Source organism: Rhinatrema bivittatum, chromosome 4 (assembly GCF_901001135.1).
Source record: "Rhinatrema bivittatum chromosome 4, aRhiBiv1.1, whole genome shotgun sequence".
Classification (NCBI taxonomy): Eukaryota; Metazoa; Chordata; class Amphibia; order Gymnophiona; family Rhinatrematidae; genus Rhinatrema; species Rhinatrema bivittatum.
In genome coordinates, this window is record NC_042618.1 from 288,417,748 (window position 1) to 288,431,601 (window position 13,854).

Here is a 13,854-nt window from a genome sequence, read left to right on the forward strand (position 1 = left end):
CGTGGGGCAACTTCCTGGAAGAAAAGTTCATAAACAATTATTAGCAAGGTAGACTTGGGGAAAAACACTGTTTCTGTCTGGGAGCTGGCCATTCTTATTAAACAGGATGCTGGGCTTGATGAACCCTTGTTCTGATCCAGCATGCTTTATCTTTTATGTTCTGTGGTTTTGACTGGGTATGGTTGTGAGCATGTCTAAGAGTGGGTGTTTGTATGTGTATCCTGAAGAAAAGAGTTTTAGCTCCAGAAAAGTAGTTAAAAAAAAAAAAAAGGTTTTCCTAGCGTGTAGCCAGATGGACTCCGGACCAATGGGTTATGTGCTCCCCTGCTAGCAGATGGAGACGGAGTCAAATTTCAAAGCTGACGTCACCCTAGGTATACCCGTTCAGTGACCTCAGCCATTCAGTATCTCTCCGTCTCCTAGCAGATGTGGACTGTCTATCAGGAACACAATACTCCATTAAAATAGGAACATTTACCTCTAAATTGGAGAAATATCAAGCCCTGCACTCTTGCAGTGATACCTAATGGTCCCTCCCCCAGCTGAGAATTCCTGAGGCACTTTTCCAAGATCCCTCAGAGGTGAGCCTTGGTCCGGTAGCCAGTTCCCGGCGTGGACTCGTATCTGAAGCAGCGGAAAGGCAGTGGGTGCAGGAAACCGAGCGTGGTGGTGATGGCCTATGCCCTCATCCCCTGCAGCCGAAGATAGTCTCTGGACTCAGCTGGTAAGCAAGGAAGAACTTCTTTGATCCAGAGATGAGGAAGAGCTTTGGTAAGTCTTTCCTCCAGTCTTCTTGCTTGGCGAGCCATACCGACAATGTTCCCTATCCCGCCACGGCAAGGGAAGGGGGTTGTTGAGCAGCCCCCTGATGGGCTAGGCCCCGCTTCAGGTTCGATGGGCACTCCATGTGGTAGGCACGATCTTGTGTGTGGTTTTGGCGGTACAGGCTGGCCATGTTGTGCGCCTACTACACGCATAGGTGTGCGCTGAGGTACGCGCATCCCGGGGTACTTTACATGCCTGGGTGCCTTTCGCACCCGGAGGTTCACGCGGTTCTGTGTGCCTAACACACCCCAGAGGTGCAATCATTCCTACATATCTAAATGTGCCCCTTGGTGTGCGCGCTCCTGCATGTATAGCTGAGTGCATAACTGCGTGCAGGCACCCGCGCACATCCTGATGCCTTACTTACACAGATCAGGACAGAACTGTGCGTGCTTGAGCTCATGCACTATCCAGCTGAACGCACAAATGACAGGAACCATGGCTCTGACAGTTAAGACAGTTAAGTACCACTCTCTTTGTGCTGCCTGCCATATTAGGGCCGCACAGCCTGACCTTGAATCAGTCCTGTGGTCAGTACTATGAGAAGGCCTGGGGGCAGCTGGACTTTGACCTTCTCCAGGTCCGGCCCCACCCTGTCTGAGGAAGGGTCAGCCACGACCTCTGTTAGCATCACAGACCTATGCAGTGACACTGTAGATCGCCTCCTGTGTGCCCTGGTGGCCCGTTCATGTTTGCTTCTCTCAAGAGAGACTGATAGCTCTGGGGTTCCTACCAAGGGGGCGATGGAACCCGCCGTGGCCTTCCTAGCAGATGCAAGCTCTGACCTAGTGCGCACCTCGGCCAGAGGAGTAGCCTCAATGGCGGCAGCCAGAAGACAGGTATGGCTGCAAAATTGGTCAGCGGACGCAACCTCTAAGGCAGACCTCTCAAAGATGCCCTTTAAGGGATCCCTTCTATTCGGAAGCGAGTTGGAAAAGCTTGCCAGTAAGTGGGGAGAATCTCCGGTGCCTCGACTACTGGAAGATAGGAAGAAGAGGTCATAGGGCCCCTCATCCAGGAGGGGGTCGGGCTAGGGGCTCCCAATGCTTCTGGCCCTAAAGAAACCCACCGTTTCAGACATCTCAATCTTCGGGAAGGTCTCAGCCTTTTCGGAGCTGACAACCAAAAAGAGGAACTGGCTCCGATTCTGCCCGAACTGTACAATGAAGCTGGGCCAACCCATCTACGGGACAAGGAGATAGAAGAGGGACAGCCAGCCCCCTATCAGAGGTTGGTCGGGATCATGTCGGATAATTGGGTTCTGCACGTGGAGCAAGGTGGCGATTATACCCACCAAGTATCCAAGCTTCTTCAGGCGAGCCTGCTCAAGGGCCAGATCGTAAGACAAAATTGAGTTGGGTCCTTGTGGAGGATCGGACTTTGTTGGATAAGGTCCTTGTGTAGGGGGCTCTGCACCAGAAGCCTTCACAAGTCCACATAACACAGGCATCTGGGCCAGTCCGGGGCCACCAGGAGGACTAGCCTCTGTAGTTCAGTCTTGCGGTTGACCTTGCCAAGCAGAGGCCATGGAGGGAAGGCGTACAGTAGACCCTCCTCTGGCCAGGTCTGAACCAGGGCATTGAATCCTTGGGAGTGTTGATCTCTTCTGCGACTGAAGAATCTGGGAACCTTCATATTGTGAGATGTGGCCAAAAGGTCGATAGATGGAAAGCCACAGCGATCTACTAGGAGCTGGAAGGCTCTGGCCGATGACGTCCATTCTCCTAGACCCAGACTGTCCCTGCTATATGGGATGCCAAAATTCCTTTCCCATTCCATAACTGGGTTTATCTCCAGAGACACTTGGTGGCTTTTGGTTCCTCCCTGGTGGTTTATATAAGCTATGATATGCGCTTCCTTGTCAGTATTCATGGGCAGCCGTGGGCGGGTTGCTGAGTCCATCTGTCTTCACAAAGGAAAACAAAATTATCAGGTAAGTAATTTCTCCATTCTTAGCAGATAGCCATATGGATTCAGGACCAATGGGATGTACAAAATAAATAATGAATGAACTTAAAATGCAAATTTTAATTTTTAAAAACCCTCTTTATATATGTGTATACATTCACAGGACAAATACAGGCTTATAGCAGAAATAAAAGCTGGAGTATGTGCTTGATAATTGTTGCATTAGAATGAGGTTATTGAACTAAAAGTTTAAAAAAAATGCTTGTGATATTTGAGCAATGACTCTGTCTTGGAACATTTTCTGCTGTAAGAAATAATCCTTGTAACAATCCTTATAATCACAAAATTGTTTATTCTTGTAGAAATGAGCTGTATAATTGAGAATGTGCTTGCTAATGCTAAAGAATTGGTGGAAAGACTGAGAGAGCACGACAATGCTGCAGAAGCTCTTATTGAACAGACTACTGCTCTCAACAAACGAGTGGAAGCAATGAAGCAGGTTTGTAGGGGGGGTGGGGGGTATGTAAATGCTTGCTTTATTGAATTAAAACATTATAACTCAAAATTTGGGATATTAGCATTTGATAAAAAGTTTAAAATTCTGGGTGCAAAGTGTCTTCTATTCCACAAATTTGATATTGTCACTGTTCTTCTGCAAATACCTCCCAAGGCACAACAGCCATGCCTTGAACACAAATTGTGAAAGGCAAACTACAAATCTTAAATGAATGAATAAATACTTAAGCTGTTTTTCCTACAATAAAAATTTGTATGTGCAACACATTCACATAAATAATAGTTCTAAATAATGAATGATTAGCTTTAGAAGAAATATTTCAAAGGGATTGACCATGTAAATCACATTTCTAAAAAAAAAGGCTCATCCTGTATTTAAGTAAAATTATGTTCATAGTTCTTTTAGGGCAAAGAACTCATAAATGCAAGACCTGCAGTGCAATAATGTCCATGTCCAATTTTGAGATATTGGACAATTATTGTATTAAAGTCCTTTGGCATATTTGCAATTGCAACAACCACTATCCTGCCCCCTCCCCTCCCCCCCAAAAAAAATTCAGTGAGGATTGCTATTAATGATTAAAAATAGCACAGATGTTTGGCATTGGATTGATGATTGATTGAGAGTCTTCCAATGTTTGATTTAGATTTAAATGTCTGTCTTGTTCTCCCCCCCCACCACCACCATTTTTGCTCTCTTTTACGGTATACCCATATATATCCTTACCTTGTATAGCTTTTGGTGCAGTGGAACTGATGCAAACCAATGGAGTCTATGCAAATCATAAGAAATCAGTGGAGTAATGGGAATTATAATACTAAATTAATTGGACATATGGGCAGACTAGAAGGGCCATATGCTCTTTTTCTGCTGTCATTTTCTATAATCATGATGCTGCCAAACTTTAATCAGGCTTATATATATATACATATAATTCTCTAATTTCAATCTTGAAATTAAGCTCAGCAACAAGTTTACCAAAATTATGAAAATATATTTTCATCACAAATTTGTTAAAATGCATTTCCTAGCATGTAGCAGAGGGACTCAGGGCCAATGGGTATAGTATACTCCTGATAGCAGTTGGAGACAGAGTCAGATTTCAAGCTGACGTCAGCACTACACATACCCCTGCAGGAAGCTCTGCTCTTCAGTATTTTTCCGTCTCCTTAGCAGTTTGGGACTCTACACACGCTTGCTCAGTGTTAGGAAATGCAAACCATCCAGACGTCTCCCGCTTCCTGAGAGGGGTCAAGCAAATCCGACCACCTCTAAAGTGGCCGGTACCCCTATGGAATCTCAATCTAGTACTCTATTTCCTAGCGGGAGCTTCCTTAAGACCTTTACGCGGTCTGTCCCTAAGGCTCCTGACCTTGAAGACTGCATTCCTAGTGGCAATATGTTCAGCCCGTCGCATCTCCAAACTTCAAGCACTATCCTGTCGGGAATCGTTCCTCAGAGTCACACCGGGATCCATAGAGTTACGCACTGTCCCCTCCTTCCTTCCAAAGGTGGTTTCTCATTTCCACCTAAACCAAACCATCTCGCTGCCATCTCCAGACAAGCATAAAGACTCTGAAGACTCACGCCTCCTGCGCCATCTTAATGTCGGCAGACTCCTAGTCCGAAACCTGGAAAGATCGGAATCTGTACGAAAGACGCACCACCTTTTCGTCCTTCACAGCGGGAAGAAACCAGGGGAAGCAGCCTCGCGGGCAACCATAGCCCGCTGGATCAAAGAAGTAATCAAGGCGGCCTACATAGAAGCAGGCAAGCCTCCACCTCTATAAGTCAAGGCCATTCCACCAGAGCCCAGGCAGTGTCCTGGGCGGAAACCAAGATGCTGTCACCCGCCGAGATCTGTCGGGCGGCAACATGGTCCTCCATCCACATCTTCTCGAGGTTCTACCGCCTGGATGTTCAGGCCCGGGAGGACACAGCATTTGCAAGGGCAGTACTAAGTGGGCCACGGGCAGCCTCCCGCCCGGTTTGGGAGTAGCTTTTGTACATCCCATTGGTCCTGAGTCCATCTGCTACACGCTAGGAAATGGAGAAATTACTTACCTGATAATTTCGTTTTCCTTAGCGTAGACAGATGGATTCAGTATCCTGCCCACTGCTGCCTCAGAATACAGAAACCTCGGGTGACAATCCCGAGAGCAAGACAAGCACAGGTAAGCCACACTTTACCTCTAGTTTAGGACACCCATAGTTGTCGGGTGTCAGCGTTTCTCAGTTGAGTGTACTGGCGGTCTCCAGCTAAAATTCACGTCAACCAGTTCAAGTTAATCAAGTTATTCAAACACATATATCCACAATTGGTTTTCGAGGAGAATACTGAAGAGCAGAGCTTCCTGCAGGGGTATATGTAGTGCTGATGTCAGATTGAAATCTGATTCAGTCTCCAACTGCTATCAGGAGCACACTATACCCATTGGTCCTGAGTCCATCTGTCTACACTAAGGAAAACGAAATTATCAGGTAAGTAATTTCTCCATTGCTGTAGTAACACTTAATGCTTATTAGTACATGCTGTTTGCTACACTGAGTTTCCTCAGATCTTTGTTTTCAGCTTCCAGCAGTTCCTATCTATGAGTGGAAGTGACAAAGGTCCTTTTCCCTTTGACAGCTAGATGCCTACTAAACTAACTGCCAAAAATCTTCAAATTTAAATTGTCATTGATCAATTAACTTGATTGGTTATTTAAAATTCTGACTCCACTGTGTGTTTCTATTAGTCAGAGCAAGGTTGAGATCATGGTATGATGCTCCATGTGGTAGTCGTAAGAGCAACATCAGAAAATATTTTTTTGATAGGGTGGTAGATGCACAGAATTGCCTCCCACTGTTAAGAAACCTGTTAACAGAATTCAAGAAAACATGGGATAAGCACAGAGGTTTCCTAGTTTTTAAGATGAGAGGAAATCCAAATATCAAACTGGGGTCTATAGTATTGCAAAGGGAATGAAATTGAACAAACTAAACAGGAAAAACCTTGGAGACTAGTAGTAACCTGTATGACACTGGACATCTTTCTGCAAAGCAGTACAAATAAAAATTTAACAGTGCCATGGTCTTCTCTGCAACTTTGGTCTTGTCTTTTACTTTATTATCAGTACCAAGAGGAAGTTCAGGAGTTAAATGAAGTGGCAAGACATCGTCCTAGGTCCACACTGGTTTTAGGAATTCAGCAGGAAAATAGACAGATCCGGGAACTGCAGCAAGAGAACAAAGGTGAGCTTGTATGTGATATGTAGGTATGTTTTTTGACAGGACATTACCAAAAAACATATATTTAATAAAATCAGCTAAAACTGTGAGTTCTCAATAGGTCTTTAAAGATACTTTTAAAAAAAAAATTCAACTTCATAATATATTGAGACTAAATTTTTTAATGAGGTTTATAATTTAATGTCATATTGTTCCCATCCAAAATTCTCAAGTTTAAAATGTTTTGCTTCTCATATAAAAAATCTAGCTGTTAAAGCTATTCCTTTTCTAGTGCTGTAAATATTTTGTTTTCTTAATAGCATCTTCAAATATCTGTATTTTTCCTCTGTGCTTTTCTGAATTGTCTCAGCTGCTGCTGCTGTTTCAAGGCATCATTAACAACCAACCATTAAGGGAACTCCCCAATGCGTGGTGATGTGCGGTGGCTACGTGTAAGACAACCACTTTGTGATTGTCTCAGTGAGTAGCTCCCGTGTTTATTCTTCAAATACTTTATTATTTTATTTTTTATTTTTTCTTTCATGTGCTTAGTTAATATCCTCTCCATGGCGGATAGCCCGACCCTCCCTAGGCGTTTTTGCTTTTCTGTTAGTACTTATCAGTTTCCTTTGCTCCCAGACGGAGTCCCTTCGCTTCTGTGTGGTCGGAGCCGCCTGCCCGACATTGGCCGTGATTCTGCAATTGTCTGCCTGCTTCAGGGGACCTCGGGGGGGATATTTCTTTCAATTCACCGATTGGTTTCAAAATTACTAGCATGCACCATTTTCTTCATTTCCATGCTGTAGCCTTTAGGGGTCCACAATGTTTATCCTGTTCCTTTTTTGAACTTTTACTGTTTTTGTCATTTGGATGCCCAATTTTGCAGTCTCACAATGTCCTCCTGCAATTTATCATAGAAACATAGAAATGACGGCAGAAGAAGACCAAACGGCCCATCTAGTCTGCCCAGCAAGCTATGCACTTTATCCATTTTTTTTTCCCTTTTTCTCTCTCCCACCTGTTACTATTGGCTTCTAGTACCCTCCAACCCTAATTCCCCTCCACCAATTTAGAGAGCAGCGCCGTATCTGCATCCAAGTGACATCCAGCTCAATTAGGGGTAGCAACCGCTGTAACAAGCAGGCCACACCCTTGCCCCATACTCTTACCCACCCCTGTTTTTATTTTTTGTTTTGTTTTTTTATTTTTATTTTTTTGGAGATAGCAGCCCTCCATCCTTCCGCTCCGTGAAAGTGGAACACTAACTACTGGCCACTGGCATCCCGCTCCGTGAATGCCTCTGTGGCTACTGCCGCTCCGTGCAGTGTTTGAATGCCTCTGTGGCTACTGCCGCTCCGTGCAGTGTTTTGCTGCCTCCACTTTATTCACGCCCTCTAGACTTGATGGATCCACAGTGTTTCTCCCACGCCCCTTTGAAGTCGTTCACAGTTTTAGACTTCACCACTTCCTCCGGAAGGGCATTCCAGGCATCCACCACCCTTTCCGTGAAGAAATACTTCCTGACATTGGTTCTTAGTCTTCCTCCCTGGAGCCTCAGCTCGTGACCTCTGGTTCTGCTGATTTTTTTCTGACGGAAAATCCGCTTGTGATTTAACTACTCTGAATAATTTTGTATCCTCTGCAAATCTGATTACCTCACTCGTCGTATTCCTTTGCAGATCATTTATAAATATATTGAAAAGTACAGGTCCCAATACAGATCCCTGAGGCACTCCACTGCCCACTCCCTTCCACTGAGAAAATTGTCCATTTAATCCTACTCTGTTTCCTGTCTTTTAGCCAGTTTGTACTCCACGAAAGGACATCACCATCTGTGCTTTGATTTGACTCCCAAGCGAACCTTCTGCTCCTTGAGCCAACAGGGGTTGGTGATGCCCCCAAGATAGCATTCACAACTTCTGGGAGGGAAGGCATTCCAGCCATTGTACAACAGTGACACTTACTGGTTAGATCCAAGATACAAATATACTACATTCCAGAGGTAGATGCAGACTGCAGCTTCTGGCCAGATGGACAGAAGAGAGGGCTAAAAATATGGTAACTGCAAATGAAGGCTTATGGTGCTTATATCCCCAGTAGGAGCTAGTTCTGAATAAGCTGTAGTCCAAAAGAATAGGAGAAAGATTCCAGCCAAAGTAAATTCTTTAAAAATGTGAATGGGCAAGGTTATGATAGCAGCATCTGTGCATACCTTTATTTCTTTTTAAAAGATAGGCCAGGGGCATCCAAGATGGCAGCCACATGCTAGATGTGCTTGCTAGCCTAGCTCAATGGCCCTGACTTTGTGTGTTCTTTCTGAATTTATTTTCACTTACCATCGTGTTGAAGCACAGAGATAAGACTTCTGCATTTGTGGTGCAGTTTACTCCTTTCCATGGTCCACTGGACAGTTTTGTGGTCTAGGTTTGATGGATTCTTATGAGTAATGACTTCACTTGTGTAGCATGATTTAGCCCAGGAGACGGGCTTAAACTCTGTTACCATTTTCCAAAATCAGCATTTCTAAAGGTATATGCAGAAAGCACTGAATCTGAAATGGAACAAAAATACCTGGAAAAAATAAAAGTATTCAAAATAGAAAGGTCTACAAAAAAACACAGGTGGAAATGCCCAAAATATTTGTCATTAATTGTGAATAATTAGAGCTATTTCTTCTGTGAGGTCAACAACTACACTGCTGTGATTGAAACATCAATTTCCTGATGCATTTTCAATGGAGCAAGTTTTGGGTGAGAGAAGGTAAAGTTCAGCAGACACATTGTACGAATGGGGAGTATCTTCTCCCTGATCTTTTGATTTTTCCCACTTGAATGAGTAAATGCAAGAGACTGACTTTTAGTGCAAGACAACTTGGCATATATGCAATGTTTTGTTGATGGTTGACATTTTACATCACGTTTTTCAGGTACATGTGCACTGTCATACAGAGGACATGGATGCAAATCCCTGCTCCCTGTGCCAGCCAGGGCTGGGTATACTATGGAAGTAGTATTGACAGCCCCTGGGGGTATGGAGTCACATTCATCTCACAATGGCAGCAGCTTGTGGCCTGATTTAAAGCTCATAATTGCAACATTTCAGAAAGAGCCTGGTGCATGGCCTCTGCTAGAGAACTGTTCCTGTAGTGATTGGGCTGGATGAATTGGGAGAGAATATAAAATAGTGAAAAAATCCCTAGGTCATTAAGCAGGAGGAAAACAGCTGGAATTTTTTGGTCCAGAACTTTTGGTGGAGGACTTTTTAGAACTGGTTTCTGGCTGTTTGTGTTTTTTTGGTGTATAGATAGACTCATTGGGCTCACAGAAAAACACATGGAAGAAATATTTGTCATGTTCCCAACTCTCGGAAATGAAAGTATTTTCATATTTTACCTAGAAAATAGTCTGTATGGTTCTTTTTTTGACATCACATTTCTATTTAGTCTGCCCAGCCACACAAACTAGTTCAGCTTTACAATCCTTACCACTCCTTTGGAGATCCTTTGTGTTTATCCCATGCTTTCTTGAATTCAGATACCATCCTGGTCTCCACCATCTCCATAGGGAAGCTGTTCCATGTATACACTACCCTCTCTGTAAAGAAATTTTCCTAATATTACTTCTGAATTTACCCACCCCCCTTCACCCTTATCCCATGACCTCTCATTTTAGAACCTCCTTTCTGTAGAAAGAGACCCACCTACTGTGCATGGAAACCATGGAGGTATTTAAACATCTCTGTCATATCTCCCCATCTCACCTTTCCTCTAGTGTGTATATGTTCAGATCTTTCTGTCTTCTTATGCTTTAGAACAAAGACCACTGATCATTTTAGTAGGCACACTTTGGACCATCCTCTCAGGTGGAGCCGGGAGACCGGGGGATTGTTAACACCTGTCTATAGCCCACTGCTTCCAGAGGCCCTGATAGCCAGGGAACTGGCTCCTTCATTGCCTCCGCGGTTTCCTCCCTCAGACCATCATCTTTGGACAAGGAAGTATACCTGATTGTTTTGTTCATTTTTATTAAGTATTAAAAAAAATAATAATAAATTTGGTGAAGTTGGGAGCTTCAGTCACGGTGGCACGGCAGCAGGGCACTTTTGACAATGAGGGCTGTCTGCACCAGTAGCAGGGAGTGAGTTGGGAGCCTGTCTTTTTTTCTTTTTACCGCTGGAGGATCCCGGGGGCTGGAGGAGGTTTTCTGCGCGTCTTGCCGACCACGTGCGTGGCCTGTTCTTTGTGACCATGTGTGCAGCCTGCTGTTTTTGATTGGCACACACTGGTTGAAATATTTCCCCTTAGTGCTGCTGCTTGTGCCTTGTGGGGAATGACGCCAAAACCGCCCCTGGTCTTCGAGGCTCAATGCATGCTCCCTTTGTACCAGCTGTGCATTGGGGAGAAGGGAACCTCCGCGGGCGTAGCTGGTGAAAGAAGGGCTCCTAGATCATTGGGGGCTGCGACTGCGGTCCCGAGGGGATCAAATTCGACAGCTGGGCCGGTGGAGGATCGCTGTCAGAGGCCAGAGAGATTCCATTTACGTGACTGAAACCTGGAGTGGCTTTTGTGGCAGATGCAGAGACGGAGGAGGAATGCATTCGATCCATCTAGCGAGTGATGAACAGATTGAGTTCACTAGGTTGGGTGATAAATGTGGCAAAGAGTCATCTGGTGCCGACCCAGTTGTTAGAGTATCTTGATATTGAATCGTGCTCCCAGAAAGGCAAGGGTGTTCCTGACTGCAGACAGCGTCCAAGTTGCAGGCGCAAGTGAAGTGGCTGCTCCATCTGCCGGTGCAAAGGTCTGGGATTATTTGTAGGTCCTCTGCTCCATGGCTTCCACGTTGGATTTGGTTCCGTGGGCTTTTGCTCACATGCGGCCTTTGCAGAAAGCGCTCTTGTCCAGATGGAATCCACTGTCAGAGGAGTATCACCTACCTTTACCTCTTCTGGGAGATTCCAGGTCCATCTACATATGGTTTGTTTTGTTTTTTTGTTTTGGTTTTTTTTTTTGGTTGAAAAAGAGTTTATTCAGTAAGAAAAACAGAAATGTACAAGTATCATTGGTACAGTATATGACAACACAATTCAACGGAAGCCAGTACATTAGAACATTAGAAATTGTCTGTGTACAAGCAGTATCCAACCTCCAGTTCCAACAGTAAACGTAAGAAAACTCCTCTCAACCCTTTGTGAGCTGGTATCTGTTCCCCCCCTCCCTTCCCCTCCCACCCCCCATCCCTTCTAGCTCCAGCCAACAATGGTATCATTATGATGGAACAGTAATAGTAAGGATAAAATACCTTAGTAAGAATAATATACAATAGCATACGATATACAATAGCAGACATTCCTCCTGAAAAGAAAGCGGTAAAAGTGCCCCTTAAGGATGGCCCTGAAAGATGATCCTGGAAGAGGAATGGGGAAATAGGAATCAATGAGAATTACCCAATAAGAAGTGTACTAGGACAGTTGATCATATCAGGAAGGACATTTTATGGTACATATGTTAAAAATAGGAAAATTGGTTCTTACCTGCTAAGTTTTGTTCCTATAATACCACAGATCAGTCTAGACAAGTGGATTTTGCATCCTTACCAGCAGATGGAGGCAGAGAACAAAAACCTTTTGAGTCACTGCTACATTTTAATTTTATTTATATTTTTTTTATATTTGCTTTTCAAACTATTTTTTTAAGCACTTCAAAGCAGATTACATTCAGGTACTGTAGGTATTTCCCTATCCCCAGAGGGCTTACAATCTGTTTGTACCTGAGGCAATGGAGGGTAAAGTGACTTGCCCAAGGTCACAAGGAGCGACAGTGAGTCTTCAACCATGGCTTCCTGGTTCATAGTCTGCTGCTCCAACCACTAGGCTACTCCTCCACCTGCAGTCCCTCAGTACTTTCCTGTGCCCAACTAAAGAGTAGAGACCATCCCCCTTTTCAGGGTGAACAGGAAACTCAGGGTTGGGACCCCTCCCCCCCCCTCCCCCCTGACCTGAAGCCTCCTATACTTCCAGCAAAAAATACTGATAACCACATAACAAATTAACTTATTCACAGTTTGTAAACTTTCTGCAATTAATACCAAGACATTCGGTCTTTCGACTGCAAAACCGTGGCTGGTCTCTGGACTGATCTGTGATGATATAGGAACAAAAATTAGCACATAAGAATCAGTTTTCCTTTCCTATTCATAGCCAGATCAGTGTTATTGTTTGTAATGTTTTGGGTGGACCCTTGGACACTGTGGCAGTTGACCACGCCCATGGGGGGAAGTCCCATGAGGGGCCACAGGTCAGGCTCAGCTTTGGGGTACACAACACAGAGTTATGTCTTTTATTAGACAGAGTTGAGAAGCCAACAGAGGTGTGGCAGTAGTGAGTAGAAATGAAGTCCGGCTGGGCTAGGGTTCCTCAGGATACTGGAACAGCGATTCCCTCTATGGCTGTGCTGTAGTGGAGAAAACTGAGATAGTGAGTACAGTGGAGCATACACAGAGTTCTGGTATGGAGCCTCATTGGTAAAGTTACTCACACAGCGGTTTCTCCCGGAAGGTGACACAGAAACTGGAATAGAGGCAGGCCCTTGAGGAGCAAGTACCTGGTTCCAGGGAACAGCTCTGAGGAAATAAAGTTGGTAACTCACTGATGATGTAGGCAGCGGTTTCTTCCAAGCAGAAGCAATAAGTTCAGGCAGCGAGTCAGGGAACATGGGCCCTCGAGGAGCGAGTACCGGTTCCTGATAGCGACCTGGAAGAAATGAGAGAGGCCCCCGAGGAGCGGGTACCCCATTAGGATAAAGTCCAAAAGTTGGAGAGGCAGAGTAGCTAGGTACGGAGAGCGAATCCCATCCGTAAGGATTCCCTTGCTAACTCGATTAGCTAGCAAAAAGTGTAGGCTTTTGTATCCGGGATGCGTGATGTCATCACAGGGGGGCGCCCCTGAGGTTCGCACCAAAGAGAGAATAAGAAGCAGGGCCACGCGGCGCACGTGCTCTATGGTACCTGGACAACATGGCTGGATGCAGTGCCCAAGCCGGACCGGGGACGACAGGACGGCAGGCAGACGCCACGGCAGCCAGATGTCCATCAACTGCGGGAAGAGTCGCAAAAAAGGTAAGGTGGGCGGAGTGGAGACGTCGGGCAGTGACAGTCATAACAATCAGTCCAGACGAGTGGGATGTACCAGAGCCCCTAGACTGGGCAGGTCCCCAAAAGTCCCATGCGCTGAACACTTTCACCAAAAGTCACATCTTTCAGCGCCTGGACATCCAATTGGTATTGCTTGGTGAACGTATGAAGCGTTGACTACGCTGCTGCCCTGCATACATCTACAGAGACAAAAACTGACATTCAGCCCAGGAGGCTGCCTGCGCCTGTGTAGAATGCATTCGC

The 13,854-nt window shown here is 45.1% G+C and overlaps 1 protein-coding gene across 2 annotated transcripts in view; it reads left to right on the top strand.

Annotated features, from left to right (window-relative positions):
* Positions 1 to 13,854, top strand: part of FGFR1OP2 (FGFR1 oncogene partner 2) — a 136,796-nt gene that overhangs the window by 32,261 nt on the left and 90,681 nt on the right. For both annotated transcript variants that reach the window (XM_029600169.1, XM_029600170.1), the window contains exons 2-3: positions 3,096 to 3,232; positions 6,367 to 6,484. In XM_029600169.1, the coding sequence (XP_029456029.1) occupies positions 3,098 to 3,232; positions 6,367 to 6,484 (253 nt within the window). In that variant the 5' untranslated portion in view covers positions 3,096 to 3,097. The remainder of the gene's footprint in view (positions 1 to 3,095; positions 3,233 to 6,366; positions 6,485 to 13,854) is intronic.